The 20,964-nt window shown below is 42.3% G+C and overlaps 1 protein-coding gene across 6 annotated transcripts in view; it reads right to left on the bottom strand.

The window, feature by feature from the left end:
• Positions 1–221: 221 nt before the first annotated feature.
• LOC110982638 (uncharacterized) overlaps positions 222–20,964 on the bottom strand; it is a 32,872-nt gene continuing 12,129 nt past the window's right edge. For 3 of the 6 annotated variants that reach the window (XM_087147299.1, XM_022241202.2, XM_022241206.2), the window contains exon 2: positions 222–5,633. In XM_087147299.1, the coding sequence (XP_087003425.1) occupies positions 3,869–5,596 (1,728 nt within the window). In that variant the 5' untranslated portion in view covers positions 5,597–5,633 and the 3' untranslated portion in view covers positions 222–3,868. Of the gene's footprint in view, positions 5,634–13,859; positions 14,123–14,193; positions 14,952–20,273; positions 20,295–20,964 lie in introns of those variants that run through there. The other 3 variants (XM_022241204.2, XM_022241205.2, XM_022241203.2) reach the window with 3 other exon arrangements.

Genomic DNA, 20,964 nt, shown 5'->3' on the forward strand with positions numbered 1-20,964 from the left:
TTTTTTAAAAAATGGCAGAAAAGTAGGAATGGTATCAGGTAGCTAGTTTGGAGTTCACAATTTGAACACAACGACATGCAAACTCAACCATGTCTTCCTGGATTGAAATCAAAGCAAAAGCACCCTCAATTGTCCAGAAATTCTTGGTCAGTTCACATAGCTCAAAACAGATGTCAAGCAGTCTTCATACACTGAAGAAGAGTACAGAGATACACAAGAAGTGATTTTTAAGAAAAATTCATTTCATGGATCCTTTAACAAAAACCGTGCATCGTCCTGTCACATACTCTCAAGTTATATATATTTGAACAGTCTGGACGGGTCCCTTACATAACTACCAAATCTGTTTCCAATTTAAGATATTTTCAAACAATCTTATCTTATATTTTCTTGACACTTTACAATATTATTGATATTGAGCATGAATGGCAGCATTGATGTAAATGTTTCAACTTTCAGAACAGCATAGAAATAGCCAGTATCAGTCTTAACCTGAGACTAATTACACGTTCTTGTAAAGTGAGTCTTGACATTCTTGATGCATGAACGTGTACACAACCAGTTAAACGCAGTTATCTGCCTGCTGCCGGAGATGCATGTATTCACAACTGCAACAGCAAGAAGTGTAAGTGATTTTATCACAGGACAGCCCATCGATATATGCTCTCCTACAGTACAGAGTCTAACAAGTGGGCTATTCCTGTCTCGGTGTATTACGGACTTCCCGTTAACCCCAGGACGGAAGCAAATATCCGGCATGCCAAGCGTTGACCACAAGTATAGAATGTCTAGTCTCTTTTCCGGTAGCAACAGCAGGGGGGGGGAATCGATCGCTATAGAATAACCCAAGGTGCGGTCAGTGACTGGCAGGCTACCACCAAAAGCAGCCCACGGAGTGTATCTGGTTACAGTGGTTGAACAGGCCAGTTCATGCATGTATTTGTGATAATCGAATACATTTCCAATCCATTGAATTACGCTGCAATTTTGCATTCGCCTGAAGTATGAATCAGCCACAACTGAGGGTCGAATGGACAGCCAAGTCCAAACCTCGGTACAATGTGCACTCACACGCTTTAAGAGCAACCCCCCCATACCATGGAGCTGTAAAACACATGCCCATACAGAGATCCTCTAGTAAAGTGAAGCACAAGCAATCCTCGCCCTGAGCCTGAATGCCAATGTACCTGTTTATTCTATAACATGAAACCTCAGGGCCGTCAAGGTGACAGTTCAGAGCTGTGGCTGCGAAGTCGCCCGAGTTTTTGTCGTGATCGATCTGGGGCAAGAGTGTTATTGCCCCTCTTTTTCGACCATTCCCAGTTTGACGGGGGCCCGGAAAAATGATGTATGGCTGCGGGTGAGATGCGGGTAAACGTGAATATCAACTGCGATCGAAAGGACAATAAATTTTGTCAACTGAGGTCCACGGACAGACAATACCTGTACATGCGCAAAACAGTACGTGTCGTAAATTCATATTAACTTCCCCGTAGGGACCCACTCTGGATTCAACATGGCTGCCACCACTGTGTTTGCATTCATGCCATGCACGCGTAAACGCCGTGGCACTGGCAGATCAAGAGCTCTTGTGTTCAGATGGGAGATTCATTAATAATGCAGAGGTCATCGGCAGTACAGGCACCTGTCCATTGTAGGAAGGGCTTCTGGACACCTCAACCAGCAACCCAAGATTTGATGTACACTGTACATCATGTATTTTTGAAGTAGCCTGGATTTCCAGGAAGGCCTGTACAAAACGTCCAGTGCAATGATACCCAAAATGACACACGCGGTACTCAATTGTCAATTACTGTGTATGAATCATTTCAACACGAGTATTAGGTTTTTAAATTTGAAGGCTTGGCGACCAAATAACACACATCATCCACGCCATTATTGTACTGCAGTTATTCATTCGTCTTGTCTTGTAAGGAATACGAAACAAAACATACTTGAAAGTGATAATCAAATCATAAGTGATAACCTCAACTGGTAATGATATATCATTACACTTTGGACTTAAATTGTTGCGTCGAAAAAAAGTACATGGAATAAACAACGTGCAACAACGCTTTAACTAAAACAAAATAATAAGAAAACACTGAACAGTTACCTCTGCGCTGATTATGACCTGTCACTAATGATTCTGACCGTGACAACCCAAAACACTGAGAGATAAAAATACAGGTAGAAGGCACTTTGTGAAAGTTTTCACCACTATTCTCGTTAGTTATCTCCAACAATTACAAGTAACACAGGAATGAACTGTGTAGTTTGCTCTTTCCAGCTTTATATTCCTAATAAAAAAGACGATGTAACTGGGGAAAACATTGATATGATTCAAACTCTAACTGTAAATTTAAAAAAAAATGACTTCCATCCTTTTGAACAACTGCTGGAATAGTAAAAAACAGTTAAGCACACTTGCAAGTAAAAATAAGTAGTTCCGAAGATCTGAGCACAGGAGATACTTCAGACTTGTTCGTTCAAATGTACATGAACCACTTTTTATGAGGCACAAAACAGATAACAAATATTGGTAACATTGTATTGCGGCTTGAGTTTTTCGTGCCTTCGTGAAATAGCCACATTCGATACAATAATACAAGAATAGGCTTGGAAAGTTTAGGAACGTACATGTAGCCCTACTGAGTAATTATAGACTGGCCCCCTTTCTCCTTCAGTTGGGCCATTTCCACAGATGAGCGATAACGGAAGTCCACGTTGCTTGAAATATCGCAATGGTTTACCTATGTTAACAATGACCGTGGACGAAGCGCGCAACAACACTGGCGCGTTTAGAAACCTTTTTTGCGCTGAGACGGCGTGTTCCGTCCTATCAGCGGTCTCGTTCAGTGTTATAGCCAAGGAATGACTCCTCAACGAGACTCGTTGTGTGTAATGCTAACTCATACCCGATGGGACACTTTCCGGAAACGCTTTCCGTTATCGCTTGTCTCTGAAACTTTACTCATCATCATACTAATACTCAGTAAGCCAACAGATAAAAAGTAGAAAATTGACAAACATGAATATTTAAAAGGCAACAAAAACAAATAGGGCCTAATTTCCCAGCTTTGCGCTAATTTCTCCGTTTGTAGATTCAAAAGGTTTCGACAATCAATAGCCAATCACATGGGTAACGAAAAAGTTAAGTCCCATCAAACGCGTAACACAGGCTCAACAAAATGTCAACACGAAGCCACTATTACAACAAAGTCAATTCCAAACGATACACCGTATGATTCATATTTACTTATCAACAGCTGGTTAGCCAATGACGCAATACCACCGGTGGTTAAAGCGACAACTTTCAACCTGCTGACATCTGTCAACAATCTGACACAATACTGATAGACCCGAATACAAACAACCCCACAGCTGACACAAATTGATGGTTCCATGGTCGAAGCAAAGCGGAAGAGCTACAATCGAGGTGATAGACTGTAAAAAGACAAATGATAAAAAATACGAGCATAACCACAAATTTGCAATTTAATAGCACTTGCGTGTGCGGGTTCCGAAGTCCAATGGTCGACGGCTTGAATTTTCTCTTCCTTTGTCCAATCAAAGAACCTACCCGTTCAAAACCATGTCGTGACCTTCCCCTATCCAGGTTCAGTAAACCAAACCTGCGTCAAACGAACACCTGCCGAATCACCATGGCAGCTTCAACAAAAAAGCACAATAATTTCTACCATGCTTGGCATTTTCTATGAACTTGTACTTGCAAAGTAATCTTTCGGATGCCTCCTGTGCACTGCTCCTTCAAAAACGGGGTATACAAAGCAGGAGGGTGCCATGTCACATTGTCCTAAAACTTTCAAAAAAAGAAGGTAATGCTGGGGTTCTCTTATCATCACTACTATACTGTCACGTTGTTCAACTTTTGGACGTACTTCCAAACCCTGACAATGTTTGCTTTGTTCTTGTCTTTGTCCTCACCTAAATGAAACGTAATACTTCTGCCGATTTTTCTGAGCGTCTCCTGCTCATCAGTGTAGTTCAAGTAAGTGTCGTACACGCCGCTGTATTTTGGATCAACGTGAATCTTTTTCATGATTATACCTACGAAGGCATCTTCCCAAGGCAGGAACTGGGTGGTGAATGACTCCTTGTAGATACGGGCTGCTAAATCTGCGGAGATGAGATACGCCGGACCGTTCAAGTACGGCGGGTAAGAGTCTTCCGGGTACACGTCTTTGGATGTGTACCATTTGCTCTGCTTGTACCGGATGGGTTTAGTTACATCCTTCCGGTTTCCCTCCGCTAGACCGGAGGTTGGAACTTGGTCGATACGGTCGACGAGATTGTACACATTGACGAACATGTCAATGTCCATTTTCACAATGAATCGGGCGTTGGAGCAGTAATACGACGCCCACTTCAAACCCATAATGGTCTTGATCGTCAGGTTGTAGTAGGAGTCCGTGAAGTCCTCCTGAATGATGTCATGGTACAGGTTGTTCTCCAGCTCAATGAGCTGTTGGATTTCGAGGTTTCGCTGTCCTAGCAGGAACATGGTGACGATTCGCTTACCCTTGACCTCCTTGGCACTGGCCCACGTTTTGCGGATCAGCGACCGCATGTAGCTGTCGGAGGGCGCAGTGTAAACCAGGCACAAGACGTCCACGTAGCCATCGGGATTGGCGCCTTTCACGCACGCGTCCGAGTTTTTCATCAGGAAGTGAAACGGGTGGGGGTTGATAACCTTGTCCGCGGGCGACGGTTCCCAAGAACGCTGCTGTTGCTGCTGTTGAATTCTTCTGGCCGCTTCCTGTGCAGTAATCTGCTGCCGCGGGGACTGCTGTTGCTGGTACTGTTGGTCGACCTCATTTTGCTGTGGTGGTTGGGGCTGCTGTCGTTGCGTGTCATGCTGTAGTGGTTGTTGCTGAGTGTCGTGTGAATGTGGTAGTTGCCACTGTTGCTGCTGTGTTTCCTGTAGTTGATGTTGCTGCTGTGTGTCTTCTTGTTGAGGTTGCTGCTGTGCTTCCTGTTGTTGAGGCTGCTGCCGCTGCTGCTGTGTTTCTTGTTGTTGTCGCTGCTGCTGTTTTTCCCGAGGTTGCGGTTGCTGCTGTATTTCCTGCTGTAGCTGCTGCTGATGCTTAGATTCCTGTTGTTGCTGCTGCAGCTGTGCTTCTCGCTGTTGCTGCTGTTGTTCTGGCTGTTGCGGCATTTTCTGAGGGAATTGCTCCTCCAGATGTTCCACTGTTTTTTGTTCTAACGGCTCACGTTGAGGTCGGTCTTTTGTGTATGCATCAGGTTGTTTTCTTCCTCCATCCTGTTTGGGGACCATTTCGGGTTTCCTGGGTGGTGCATCTGCCTTGGAGTTGACGGGGACCGTTGTGTTGCCATCTTTGCAGTAATTCAACCATTTGACCACGGTCCGAGTCTTGACTTTGGCCGAGCTGCCTGCGGTGTCCTTTTTCGCCGCCGACGTCTTGTTGGTCTCCAGGGCAACGGCACAGGGACATTCACTGTCCTTTAGGGTCCGTTGAGTGAAATTCACCCTGGTGTCCAACACCCACAGCATGGTGGCTGCCCACAGCACGAACAGGAGTGCCGAGATCTTCCCCGACCGTTTCAAAAGCATTTTGACGGGCTTCAGGTAGTCAACGGTAGCGTAGATCCTGCATTGGGCAGATCAAAATTAGATTTAAACGTTAGAAAGGGGTCAAACATTGCTCACAATTCTCAGGCAGTCCTTGTCACAAACACTAGACTTTTTAACTATTTCATTTTTGAAACAGTTATTCAGTTTAGTATATATAACGCACAATTTCTCTTGCGCTCCAAGGTGTTCACGACTTCGGTTCGCGCAACTGAAACTAAGCCTTGTGGAGTACATGTAGATGCAATCAATTGATTTTAATGCAGACCTTTAAAATGCACCATTGTGTCTCAGTTAACCTTACTTCCAACTTTTGTTTAACTATTCCAAAGGTTACTGTGCTGTCTTTTTGGTTTTTATACTGAGATTTCCATATTCATGAACGAAACTTTGATGTCACCAAGGGGAGAACGCCTAAATGATACACTGGTTTGTACACAAAAAGTCACGCATTTTTTTGTACATTTTGCTAAACTAAATACATGTATTCTCTTCTTTGCTTTTTGGTTATGCGCATAGCGATAAGTGGGTACCAATGCGTTCCTCAGAAATGTTTTAAGAAAGTAAATTCTTGGTTCACAATTTTCATAGATAAACCTGTGCAACGAACGATACCTTCCTGGATGACAGTACAACAACAGCGCCATTCTCTAGAAAAGTATGGATTTGAAGTGTTTAATAAAGTGCGCTTTCTGGTGTATTTAACCAAATGCGAATGTTAATGTCACACGTGAAGAAGAGTACAAAGTTGCATAACAGTTGTGTCTAGAAAAAGTCCATCACGTCTACCGTTAACATGACTCGGTAGCCTTGATACATGTACCCGGAAAAGACAGTTCACATGTAGGCCTAGTTTGTGTAGCGTTTGAAAAAAAAAACTTGGCCCACGATTGCAGAGTGTGGATCGGTAAATATCAGTAAATAAAAAGAAACCAAAACGACGAATCACACACGTAATAAAAAAAGTGCACCGAACTGCCTCGGGGAGAAGAGAGAGTGTCCAGTGAAGAGGTAAAGTGGGATACGGGTGATCATATGAAACGGCAAGGCGGCCTTGCTCAGTGTCAACTATATACATACGACGCAGATACACATGTACGGGCCCTTTTGTCACATTTAAATGTAGTGCAAGGAAACAAAACATCATTTGTGACTACTCCATATGCAAGTTCACAATTATTTCATTTAAATGACGATTGCCATGGTCCCTCGACGGTTATTACGTCACAACGAAAGGCTTGAGAAAAGAACAATGCCCTTACGTCCACCCTTGTGAATAAGCGGTTAATTGCACCTACATGTACATGTAAATATTGCACGAGTGCATGTGAGAAAACTCGAGCGATCAATAGAGGAGTTGCGTCGCGAAGAGGACAGACAATGTGGGAATACCAGTCGCAACTGTTATCGATCCTACGTCGGCGCATAAAAAGGTATAGCAAGATACGAAGACATTTGCGCAGGGGGAAAAAAGGGGAAGAAAATCCCTTCACAATAAGGGCCAGATTACCACCCAAACCTGCGGCCACGAAGGTCGTTAATACAATAGCGATTTTTTTTTAATCACCAGCCATCCGTGACCCCGGTACAGTTATTTTCAGACAATTTGCCAACTTCGACAAAACGTCCTTGAAGGGCTTAACGTGAAAACATGGCATCCAAACAAAAACAAACGATAAATATAAAGTTCATTTACTTTGCATAACTTTTTTCCCACTCCAACGATACGGAATATGCTACTGCGACACACTCCCCTTTCCAGTTTGAAGCAAGGCTAGAACGATGATTACTGTCTTTATAGCTTCCAGAATCCAATGCGACTAATCCGTCTGTAGATACGGAACTATCCAAAAGCATGTACGAGGATGGAAGGGTCTTGAATTAATCAGCCTGCGGAACTCCTCGATTATTGAAGATTAGAAGCCCAGAGATTTCTGCAAGCATTGCAGTTCTTGAAAGCTTTTTGAACAAAGCTTTAGAGTAACGAAGTATGACATTATTTTTAACCAGAAAGTGTAGCCTATAGTGAAAACGAATGGACTACCAACGTGTGTTGATTCACGCGCTGGTTCTTGTGTCGATGGCTCCTACCCACATAATAATTGTGAGCGTAACGTGTTCACTTCCATACTCTACAGCCCAAGGATTTCCATTGACGCCAATGAGTCACCTGTAAAGGTGATCTCAAGCTCTGCAAACCAAAACTTAACCCAAACCAAGTGCATTCTAACCAAACTCAACTCAGCCTAAACTCGCACTTTCAATGTCATGGTTGAGAAACAATGACTAATCGTCGAAGGGCTCTTAATAATGAAAGGCCAACACCTACAACGGGGAAAAAAGGCTAAAACAAAAAGCATACATGTATGTCTGCTTGCATTTCATGATTTCGACTGAGCAAGGGGAAAAAACTCCGATAACGGAGGGACGTTTAACGTCTAAAGTTATTTACCAAGTGTCCCAAAATCTTTTCTTGAACACTTCGAGCCTGCATGACAGTCTCTTGCCCTCACGTTTGCTGTACACAAACCACAACATTTGTCAAGCTATTCAAGACAATACGTGTATATCTCGTGCACAGCTTATGGCATTCACTATTTTCAGTAGGCCACGCATAGAAGAATTTTCCCTTTTGTGTGCGGTTCCACAAGGCTAGATCTTGCCTAAGCGTTCAACGGATATGTGAATTAATTAACAATTTGCAAGATGTTTACCGAATTGAAACTTAGATTCCCGTTAGTGCTTCAAATCTTTCCAAATGTCACGAAAGACATTGTTTTGTAAAGGCCCTCATAAGGATGCAAGAACAAAGAACTTAACCATGACATCGTCTAATATAATTAGTACCTAAAGTATATACAAGTAGTATAGGAAAGTGAAAGTTGTATGTTTGTTTTGCGGAGTCCTTTCAATTACCAAGGGCTAAGCGTGTATAGTGCTAAAGGCTTCTGCTGGAGTGGAACTACACAGGCCGTTTTCCAATACTCAACTTCGGCTCTGTCTCAGGCTTCAACAGTTTTTTTACTACCTGACTTTGAAAGCTGTAAGCGCAGGAATCAGTCTCATAGTGCGACAGAACATCAAATAAGATGCAAGAAAGCCAAAAATTACAGTAATCCGATGTAATTTAAACGCTTCAGGCCCACAATCGGGGATTGGTTTTGGGGGCGAAGCCTGAGACGGAGACGAAGTTGAGTATTGGAAAACGGCCACAGTATGATACAAAATCCCTTCTCTGATTGTTTCCACCGTTTCGTTGTAAATGTCAACAAAATAATTACTGTGACAGTGTCTTCCATAATTAATTGGATCTACATGCATGTTGGTACGGTTTGGCCTAACGATATCCGGTGCGTAGGAGCTGGCGATACATGTGTCTTGATTTGTTTTTCCCTATCAGACATGTAATTGTCTTTCGATGAAAGATCTTCAGCTTCTTTGCAGCATACATGCAAAAATGATGTAATGCGTCTGCAGAGGGTCCCTTTCTCGCTAAAAAATATAAATATTATGCTAACAAGCATGTCTGTAGCGTAATTGCCAGTAGGCCTATATGTGCTCTGTAGAGAACAGCATATTACTGTCTCGGCCAATATTGCAAAAACAATTATCCCTATTTCATAAAAAACGTTTCGTCTGTGCATTCACTAATTACGTCCGTGCATAATGGGGTCGGGTGTAACAAGGACTTAAAAAAAAAAGATTCAATACCCTTGACTTTTCTAGGCTCGATTCCAGGAGAGGGTTTTCATCACTCATACATGCACATGACTACATGAACATGCATGCAACTGCATGTATACATGGGCGTAATCTTCAGTCTGGGAGTCCTTAATGACTTGGAACATCATCCAACAACTCAAAATCTAAATAAGCATTCATTCAAATTTTAAAGACAAAAGACGGGAAAAAACAGGCCCAGGCGAGTAATGTGAGTTTCCGCTGAAAACCTACATGGTGCATGCAGAGATAAAAGCCTCTTCCCGAACGACAAACAATAACTTCCCTCGAAATGGTGCTTCATTGCCAACAAATGGCAAACCATTAATAACAGTCTCCATCACAATAAGGCTATTTGTAACGCTGCCAACAGTAAATAAACGCCCGGCGCCCTCATGTTAATGACGTAGTCGGGCTGCAATCGTCCACATGCACGAAGAGATGTGATTAATTTTGCAACAAAAAATGCACGGTTCAATTAAAGAGAGATAAATCACACCAAAAGCACATTACGCATTATTTTAGCAAATACTTCAGTTAAAGCTCCTCCTCAATTTTTAAAGCATGCATGCGAACACAAAAACAGAGCAATCAATTTTAAAAATACCTCCTTATACTCATTCAAATAACAATAACATTAACATGCCAAAGGTGTCCAGATTCGCTACAGCACTGAATGGCCTAAGAACCCATTTCTAACTGAGTACATCAACTGACAAAAGTGATACATAATATTTTTACACTAGATTTCAAAACACAATTTACATCAGTTTGCCCAAAAAAATGAAAAACGTAGTATGTATGATTCAAACAAGACATGAATACATTATTTGAATGTGGATACACATATTTTCTTTATAATTTCAAGAGGTTCATATAACTTCCGGCAGGAAAAGAAACACATGTAAATACACAGCACTTTTTGAGACGCACTTTATCTGTAGAACACTTTGAAAGCAAGGCGCCGGTCTTTTTAGATGGAAAGAAAAAACTAACACAATGTTTTATTTGGGGTTGCAAGGCCTGTGAAAAGGGTTATATATTTGTACTGCCGTTGGAAGTGGCTGATGTTCTGACGTTGCTTCAAGCAGCTGGGAAGTAAGTTCCACAGGCGAGGATGATGCTACAGGACAGGTCAAGTCTCGTTGACCTTAAGCCCGATCTGACAGCAACGATGACAGAATAGCTGCTGACGAAAGGGACACTGGAAATGAAAATTCTAAGAAGCTGACGACAAAAATTAAGGAGTCTACTAAAAGCCCTCGTTTTCATCGTTAAGTCTGCGTATCCCTTGTCCATTTGATGTATATTTACATGTAATATTGTGAAGATGCAAGCGCCAAATTGATTGAATCGGTGAATCCCAACAGAAAGAATCAAAACTAAATTGGTCACTTCATCAAGAGGTTCCAAAATTACATGACGTTTGGATGTGAGTAAAACGATTGCGGTTACACCATGGGTAAATCTCTTTCTTGAGTATGTGTGGTTCTGAGAAGAACCAGGGAATAAGATCCCCGATTTTTTCAGAACCACTCATACTAAAGAACGAGATTTACCCATGGTGTAACCGCAATCGTTTTACTCAGATAGTTCTTTCACCATGAAAACCTTCAAGTCTGACGTTTGGATGTGTTTAACTTGAATGAATAGGTTCCTGTTTAGAAGCGTTGGCAAACCATAAAGACAATGAACGTGAATTACAGTAAAGAGCACGACATGTACATGTAAATTAAATCGAATAACCTACGCCTTCACAAACGAACCTGAACGCCGGTGGTCTACCTTCAGGTGAATCGGAGGGGACCGCTTCGCTTCTTGCAGAACACCAGCAACATCTGTTGCTTCTGCGGTTTATTTCATAAATATAACATTAGACCAGTTTCCGTTGGACAGCCCTTCAACATGGCCTCCTCGAATTCCGCCCAATTTACATGTACACCGGGGTGAGATCAGAAGAAACTGAAAAATCCACGAAATTATCACCAGAGGTTTTGAGGGCCCCTCAGAAGCGTGAGGTCTATAGCATATACAGTTGTGTTTGCACCCCTTCAAATGCATCCATTTTTTGTGTTCCATACAGTGTTATAAATGTACATTAAAACACTGTAACGGTAAAGTCAAGTTTTTTCTAGATTTTAAACAGACTGTTTGAAAAATCCTAAAGTCAGGAAAATCCTGATAGAAATCCCGAAATCAGGAAAACCTTGACAAATCTCAGCCCTGTTGCACAGTTGTATGTGAGAAAAATCTAACAAATCGGGGGGGGGGGGTAACTGGCAAAACAAAAACTCGCTTCAGCAACAACATTCTCCGAAAAGAAAACATTCACACAGATATATTTTCCCACAAGACAGTGCCTGGGGTCAAATTTTACAAAAGACACGGTGAATTTACTAATATTGTTTTCACCTGCCTCAGCCATTCAGGGGAGAGGCAGGTATCGGTTCCAATTACCCCGACTCGGCCTGCTCCAGAGGGTCATCGCTGAAACATGGTTGAGCCTAAAGCATGACATGACATACCGTACATTCCGATCAACTCGCAACACAACGAACGTTCATGCCAGATGTGGTTTGGCTGTTTTTGCCACAAAGTTGGCTGCCTTCCGTTTTCCTTCACTGCGTGCTTCGTTGTTCTCGTCATTTCGCTTGGGGCCTCTAAATGCACGTGTGTTTATGAAATTTCGAAGCCTATAGGCGGACTACGCACGTGTTCAAGTTCATCGCGATATAAAAACGAGCACGAAACTAAAAATAAAGCACGCAATCAAGCAAACAAGAAAAAACACAACTAAAACTTTAAGAAACATGTACTGCAATCCATGTAAGGTCACAGACATGTGACGTGAACATGTACATTATGCAGCCTTCCCAAATATGTTTGATGTCTCGCACTCCACTACATGTTTACCACCATGTAAGGGCGCTCAATTAGAGTTGCATGAAGCATTACATGCCACCTGGAGCCTATTCAGAGCGACAAGATATGACATGTGGCTGGATATTGATACACTTCTAGAATATAGAGAAATCAGCCAATGAGCCAAATCAATCAAAAACAGGTAGGTCATCCCCCCTAGATCAAATATGCCTATTGCCATTATTGTCCAGCTCAAACACCTAGGCAAAAAAAGACAGAAAACAATGATCCTGAAACGATGACTACGTCTCCCATTTTCATTCATTTGTGGAGGACAAGACGAAATTTGAGCTACAAGTACTCGTTTACCTCTGTTTCATTTCAAGTTGGTCCTACCGACCTCAACACCTACCCAACCAAGTGTTGAGGTCTTGATTCGATTTTCAAAGACGGATTTTCTCCACCATTTCGCATGCGAGCGTGAAGCCAAGTGATTTCAATTAGTTTTGACGCTTTAAAGATGGACTTGCATTTGTACCGGTACATACATTTTTTAAAGTCTGACCATTCAATAGTCTGAGTGATCGGAAAGTAGGCCTACGTACAGAGAACATACATGTACATGTACATCAGACGTTTCTTTTGACCCCATTGACTGATGGTGCTTGAGGGCGTCGCTGAGACAGGAAGTTTCGTGCTGGTCCGTCAAGTTTCTTGTAAGGTGTTTACATTATCTTACAGTGCAGTTCAATAGTGCCATTACACATTAAAAATGAAGTACGGAGGGGTTCGCTGTCTTGACGTCAAACTCAAAGTCATGTTTTCCTACTGTTATTATTTTTTTCATACTACTATGGTTAACACAAAAGTAAAAAAAAAATCACAAAGTGTTTTAAAAATTCCACATAACTATCAGAATATCAGATAACACACGTACTACTAAATACATGTATAAATGAAAAAAAAATCCAAATCAAACTCAATAAGACAAATGTCCATTTTGAATGAACTGGAGCTAAAATCGAAAATCTACCAAAAGGTGATATTTCTGCAAACTTTGGCCGCCAATTTAAGTTGTAGGCAAAATGAAATTGGTCTATAATAATTTTTTAAAGTTAGTTTTTACGAGATTTGTTTCTGGAAACAATGTGTCTATCTCAGGAAAAGAATCGTTTTGAGATAAATTTTGTAGAAACATTGTTCTTATTTTTGTGACAAGATAAATGTTTTCAAGGATCGTTTTTACGTATTATTTTTCAATATCGATTCGTAAGATACATAACGAACTTGAAAATATATACCTCGTGAAATTATTTTTTAAATTTTATTTTTTTAAAATAGATCCCGTCAAAACGAGCTTGAAAAATATATTTCGTTGAAACAAACTATGGAAAAATGCATCCCTTGAAAGCAACCTTGGAAAAATCATATAATTTAATCTTTGAAAAGATTTACTTCATTGCACTAGTGACCTTGGTGGGCGTTTGTGCAATCTTCATGATTTTTAGGCGTTGGAATTCGAGCCTGTATGTAAAATAGTGCACTACAATGCATAGTCCAAAACCTCCGTAAAGCAAGTGTTACAGTTTCCTTGCTCTGTCACCATCAACAAGAACCAGGAGAACAAACTACGTTGAAACACAAACTAAATAAAACTACTTACATGGAGATCGATGCGGTTACTTCAAGCACACGGAGGAATGTATGTGTCCTTTTTTTCTGTATGCTCCAAGTAAGCATACTCGGCATTCTTTACCATTGCTTACCCGACATCACGCTAAGCAGACTTGGCCACACACATACCCAGACTATGGGTAGCCAAGACCATGTGTTTAATTCCTCCATGCCCAGACCACAATACCGCCAAGCTATGACTGCATAATGCTACAAACTTCTCTAAACATCCCAAGATCCTGACTACCTTTGGGTCCCTTGAAATAATGATTCAAAGTACATGTATTGGGACTTAGAAAGTTCAACCATGCTTCAACCCTTACCTTATTTACGTCAGGACCTGTAGGCCATAATGTGAAACCATTAAGAGCAGGGAGTCCATGACAAAATTTACATGTCTTCATAAGTACTACGTCATCACGGTAGGCCTACACACACAGCGAGCTGAAGGGCAGCACTAACGGCCAAGTTGCCACATGGCCTCCTTCACCACTCATGGACCACATATTCCCATGTCATTCTCTGTATAGCGGAAGAGCCTGGCGACCTCTTCAACACCGTCAGTTAGTATTCCAACCGCACAGTTATAGCATAGAGCTATAGTTATAGCATGGAGGAATGTTCTTATTGCTCCATGGTTATAGTCACTGGAGTTGAAATGGAACTCTATCATTCAACCCTCAGACCCAGGCTTCCTGCACAATCTTTCTCACGAAACGTCGCCAACTTCCTAACTGCACGTAGTATAGTAGTGCATGCATGTACTGTACTGTACATGTACTGATGTAGGCTTTCCGAGTGCCTGTGGACTGTACATGTACACGCGGCACTGAGAGCAACAGCGGGGTACACGGAGCCCTCAAGTACATGTACATGTACACTCAGTGGTGCCGCACTCTATTATTGCGAGACAGCGCTGTTGAATGCTGTTGCTAAGACTCGGGAGTCCTCTAACGTCTTAGCATAGCGGTTAAGCCTTTAGCAAACACCAGTGTATTAAATGGGAAAAAACAAATCGCTTCCTTCGTACGCGGGGCATGGCTTTGCAAGATAAGCCGCCGTTTCGATTGTGGTTCAAGCATATGCAATGTGACACCGCTTCAATGGCTTGTCACATGACGACACAGTGAATGCTACTCTGGGCTGGGTCTACTCATTTACTACATACATGTACTGGTAACAGTTACTAACACCTAAATCTCTTTGTCGTTTTCTTATTTTTTAAGCTGAATATTGACCCCCCCAAGAAACCCACTGCAAATGGAATCATGTTGTGCTATGCAAATTTTGTGTGTCAAGGGAGTGATCTGCGCGAGAAATCGGAACACTGAATAATTCTAAGGCCTCTGGTGCATGATGGCTGATCCTTGAAGATGCAGCCACAGATAAAAAAAATCCTGAAATACATTTCGAATTTCCTGAAATTTGATGGGCATTTACGGAAATGCTCAAAAATGCTTCCTGTATGACTTTTGTCTTTTTTTCTCACGAATGAATATATATGTTTTATAAGAACTAAGGTAAAACCACGGTTCCCACTAACCGCAGACTAAAGGTCTATTCTACTCTAGGCGTAGTCTACTCGGCACGCGCATCGATTTTACCTTGACGTGGACAGTACAGGAATTGAACTCCCAATCGAATCGCACAGTACGCGCAATGCACAGACATAAACGCATAGACTGCCAGGCCTTGTTTAAAATTACAGGGGTTTTTCGTGTCTGCGCTGCGCCCAACTTAGTCTTGGTTTCTAGACGTTAGTGCTTGATACCGGACACCGTACTGTCGACCACTGACGTCTTGTGCTAAGACTACGCCCGACTAAAGGCAAAACTATGGGTAAATTCATCCCTCGGTATAGGGAATTTACGTGCATAAAAATGTATGATGCCATTTTTTCGATTGTAAAAAAATCCTCTCTTTACTTAATCTGGCCCATGGGGATAAAAACAATGCAACGTTTGAAAAGAAGGAAAAGCAGTACAGAAGAGCAAGAAAAGTTGAACGTATTTTGGACGCACATGTAAACAAATTCAGGCAATGTAAGTGCGTTGCGCGTAATACGCACTGAACGCGTTGCCATCTATCGTTTCGCCCATTGTTTGCCCATACTTTTCAAAAACACGGTTATACGTGCACGACTGGCGGTTTATGCGTTTATAATGTGAATCCACCCTGAGCTGAAGTTCACCCTCACCGGCGAAAGAAAGACAGGCGACACTAAGGCCGAGTTCGGGCGGCTTGTTCCCGTATGTTCACGAACAGCTCGATTTGTTGTTCGTGGGTCGGCCACTCAAACGCCGGGAACAAACAAGCGGTTATTGATGGTAGTTAATGACAAGCAACATGCAACATGGCGGCGTCCATGACTCCATGTAGGCTATGTTATTCGAGAGTTGATGTTTGGATGGGCTGAATTCTTTTCTATATAAACAGGAACATAATTAATGTTAATTTTGCAAAACTTCCCATTGTTTTTGGCTTTGAAGCCTTCTCTCTACTTTTTGCAGCTGTTCAAAAATCAAAATCTCAGGAGTTTTTCCGTGTGTTCCTGTAGAACCCTGACGAGGAGGTGGTGTTGTGATCCTGTTCTGAGAACAGTGATCTTGAGTCATGTTCCCGCCGTTCGAACGCGAGAGCAAGAAACCCGTGTCAAGAACACGCCGCCCGAACTCGACCTAAGCTTTCCAACCGGGTTCTTGCACGCGTTTGGCGTGCACGCGCCGACCATACATTCCAAACTAAATTTGTTGGGTGTACTCAGCGTGTGCTCTGCGTCCGACGCGCACAAAGTTGTTTGCCTATGCAGTGAATGCGTACCAAAGGACTGTCAATTTCACTTCAAACACGCCGTCTTTTGTTCCTCCCCGGAGCAAATACTTGGGCGTACTCTTTGGTTTCGAGAATGTCTGCCACGGGGACGCACACACGCTAAACTTTCATTTCTACTTGCGCATTTACCATTACCAAGGGAATGAGAGAAAAAGTTGTGTTTTTATAATTTCAATTTTAATTGAAGTTTTAATTTATTCCTTTGATTTCTGAATATTCGAAAATTTCGCGCCAAATATTCTTTTTACCGAAAATTACCCAAAGAACCCCTAAATTTCCCTGATTTTGACAATTTTCAGGTGGACTGGAAACTCAGTGCAGAGGTGTTACTAAGACAGCAACATTACTGGGAAAAGCAGCCGAGAAGTGTTACGCAACCGAACCGCTGCAGACACCCAACGCTGTCTCTTTGTAAAGGACCATAGGAAAATGGCCCGCCCAACATGCTGTCATATTAATAACTCACTTGTGCACAGAGATTATATAGCGCCGCAAGATGGGTAATTCGGCCATAAAGGTGTTATCACCATAGGCGTCATTCGAGTGTGAACGTTGATGTGTGTATGCTTGTGTGTGTGCCTGTCGCGGCGCCTGCACGTACCTGGGTGCAGTGTCCCAATTCAAGGAAAATTCTCCGCCAGGCCAAGGCGCAGAAAAAGTACCCCCAGAGATTGTTTCGAAAAGAGGGGTCTGTTTGGGCCAAGAAATGGTGGAATTGTGTCAGTATAGCCCAGGATCATCTCTGTAGATTCAGGGACACCCATCTGGGGGCAAAGCAGACAAAAATGGGATTGAAAATTAGTCAGAAGAGCCCAAAGAAGGTGAGGGATGTCATTTGAAAAATGGCCGCTGGGAAGGCTTGGCAACATTCACTTTTTGGGGGGTGAGTTTGTTTTGGGCGGATAATTAAAAAATTCATTGGTTAACCTACTAAAAATTGAAAATCAAATGAAATCTGAAGGACCAAACAAAACATTGATTTTTGTTTGAGAGGCCTCAGGGACTTCAGTTGCCTGCCATGGGGCTCCAAACTTGGTTGATTTTACACTATTTTCAATGGAGCTTGAATTGGTTCAGTGCACCCACCTGCGCTTTAACATGTACTGCGCAGGCGTAGTCCAACTAGAATGGCGCCCATGTGATAACAACGTTTTACGCGTATTCATGGTGAAGTTCCCCATCTTGCTTCGCTACGCGGCGCTGTACAATTTTGCTTGTGCATTAGCTAAAAATGTCCAGATATATGCCACTGCGATACTGAACACACGTGAGTGACTGGTCCATCGGAGATTTCTTCCCTGCACGCGGCACCAACTCCAAAAGCAGCATTGAAGAATCTATGTATCGGTTAATACTCGATTGATAACATAAAAGTGTCAAAACAAGACCGTTACATCAACCATTTGGCCAGCAAACTTACTGCGAACCGAACGAATTTCAAACTTACTCCAATCAGTTCTTCCGTTATGCCACACCATGCAATTGCAATCATCAACTCTATGTCCATTGTAATCGATTCAGCTAACAACTTTCCCGTCTCCAAGATAATTAAAGAAATGATATTATGTGATATTGTCCTTCCTACATGATTTGGAGGAGAGATAATTTCATAATATTTCTTTCTCCGTGATATATGAAAAAGGAAATGTTATATGCTGCACTTACGTGCGAGGGTCCAACTTGCTGCGGTCTAAATTGTCTGGTTTTGGGACCGGTAGAGCATCATCATACTTTGGAATCTCTGTTTTTCACAAATGTTTATGCCGTCTGAGCTAACAGACAAAACACGACAGTGCCTAGCGACAAGTCTACTATAAATGTACGTTTAGAAAACTCACTGCAGACGTACATGTACGGAGGGGGTGTTTCCTTACAAAGGTATGAGTGACATCTGCAGAGTTCGAGCTGCTACACTTTCACAGACTGCACTAATTGAACTTATGATTATAGAAGCGCACTGACAAAGGAAAACAAACAGGACCATTGTTGTGACTGCTCTGCTATAGACCTTTTTCACCCAAGGTGACTAAATGTAAACAATACCACCACTTGTGGCCACGACGATCGCACATATTCCTACGGGCAGCTTCAAAGACGTGCAAGCGCACGTGCAAACGCTGCATGCTTGACTAGTTTATCTTGTATAGGTGGATTACCACACTCACCGTGCACATAACCATCACAACACATCCTGGGCCCAGCACGATCGTGACATCGCGGGAAAAAAGGTCTATATACTAGACTATAGGACTTGAGAGATTGTGAGAAAAGGTCACAAGCAGCAAGGGATGTGTAGGCCGTCAGCGGCAGAGGGGGCAGGGAACGGGGCCATGTGCTTCCTGACTAAAAAGGAGCAATTTTGTTTACACAAAGGAAAAGGCGATTTTTTTTCATCCGACTACCCTTCCAGATCGCATAGATTCCGAAATATAGCCCCACTCCTCAGAAGAGTTGTGATATAATATCGCGTCATTCCGTGTCAGTTGAAAACGGTCACTTTTTGCGATATATTCGATATGCTAATCGGATTACTTGATAAACCCCCAGAACTGAATTTTTATGTCAGTCAGTCGATTTGGTTTTGTTGACGAACTTCAGACGAATCAGTTGACCTGCCTGAAGTAATGATAAAGATAAACACTTACACAATTTTACATAAAACCAAAATTATTACACGTGCCAAAGAAAAATTATGCAAATAAATGACCTTTAACCTTGATTTTCAAAAAGCATATTTTTTCAAAAGTCACCAAGTGATCGATCACCACCAGTCGCTCACAAGTCAATTCACAAGCTTAAAATACGGCATTTCTTTGTCACAGTTCGTCTCTTCAAGCTCCGACATGATTTCATGTGAAAAAAAAGGCCTCTGGTTTCTGGTCAGGTGCTGACTCCAAAAGTGGTGGTTTTTTTTTTTTACCTTAAGTTTTTCCCCTAGAAATGATGTTCGCATAACGCGCGAGGTCCATAGCGACTGCATGCGTACGTATGGCCGCTACTATAACACTGAAATAGACTGTCCCTCACTGTTTATTGTTTAAAATGCGTTTTCAGCCTGTAGACGTACGCTCACAGGGCATAAGAACAGTTGATTTGTCTGGTTCCCAGATGTAAATGTATGATACAGAAATGACGTCATCTAAAAGACAGTGCCGGACTAAATTATGGGGGCAAGATTAGTCAACTGTACACATCTAAAACACGTTAAATTACGCAGTAGCAGCATCCCAGTCGATCAAGCAAGTTTGGCAGCGTATGGACATTATACCGGTATTATACCCCTCCTCAAAAAAGAAAAAAAAACATTTTATTTTCTTTTCTAATTTTTTTTAATTTAGCCGACGCACAGGTCCATGGCAAAGCGTGCACTGACCAAAAACCGGATACCGGGGGGGGGGGGGAGGCTAAGGTTAAATCAAGGCATTTCCCCATTTTGGGGGACTTCCCGAAAATTTGGTTTTTCAACTTCCTGATCCGACCGTGTGATGGAGGGTGACAGGTCGACGTACATTGACAAGAACAGGATCCCAACATTCACGTACGAACCCCCAAAATGCATGTAAACACTCACCGACTAGGGACGAATCACAGAAAAATCAGTGCTCTTCGTGGCAGGCCAAAACTTGTACATGTACATGTACGTTCCTGTACAAAGCGCATCAGTATCATGCATGCCCAGAAATACGACCCTGCTCAGTTGCTGAGGCCAACAGATCATTAACCCTGAATGGGCCCCTGGATGGAGGCGCAATCCGCACTCCTCAACATTATTTTCCGATTTCACCATAGTGCAATTTTTTTCCAGCCTACTATTTTATGAATTTTCCAGTAACGTATTATTTGTTTTGTCATTTTGAAACAATTTCGCCTAAATAAAACTTACCGCGTGGGTACGCTGCGGTAAATATATGATTTTCCACTACGATGGCGGCAATGCACTCGAGCCAGCATATTATGTAACCGTCACAACAAAAGCATAGGTCAGATTCAATTGAAACGCCACATGGCCGGCCGAGTTGGGGGGGTGGAACCCCAGGCTGTGAGATGGTCCAAAAGCCTGGCCCTTCTAGTGTTAAATGTAAGCTTGTGGTTTGAAACTACAACAATAATAAATAAATATAATGTTATATTCACAAGAATCAGCGATTATTGAATACGAGAAGCAAATTCGTACGAATGCACATGCTCGGACTGATTAAAAAAAGTAACCTGAATACGCAGTAAACATCTCGATTATCTTACTGCAACACCACATGGTTGTA

The sequence above is a fragment of the Acanthaster planci genome, linkage group LG16 (genome assembly GCF_054643075.1).
Source record: "Acanthaster planci isolate LZ-2023a linkage group LG16, COTS_SCS, whole genome shotgun sequence".
NCBI lineage: Eukaryota > Metazoa > Echinodermata > Asteroidea > Valvatida > Acanthasteridae > Acanthaster > Acanthaster planci.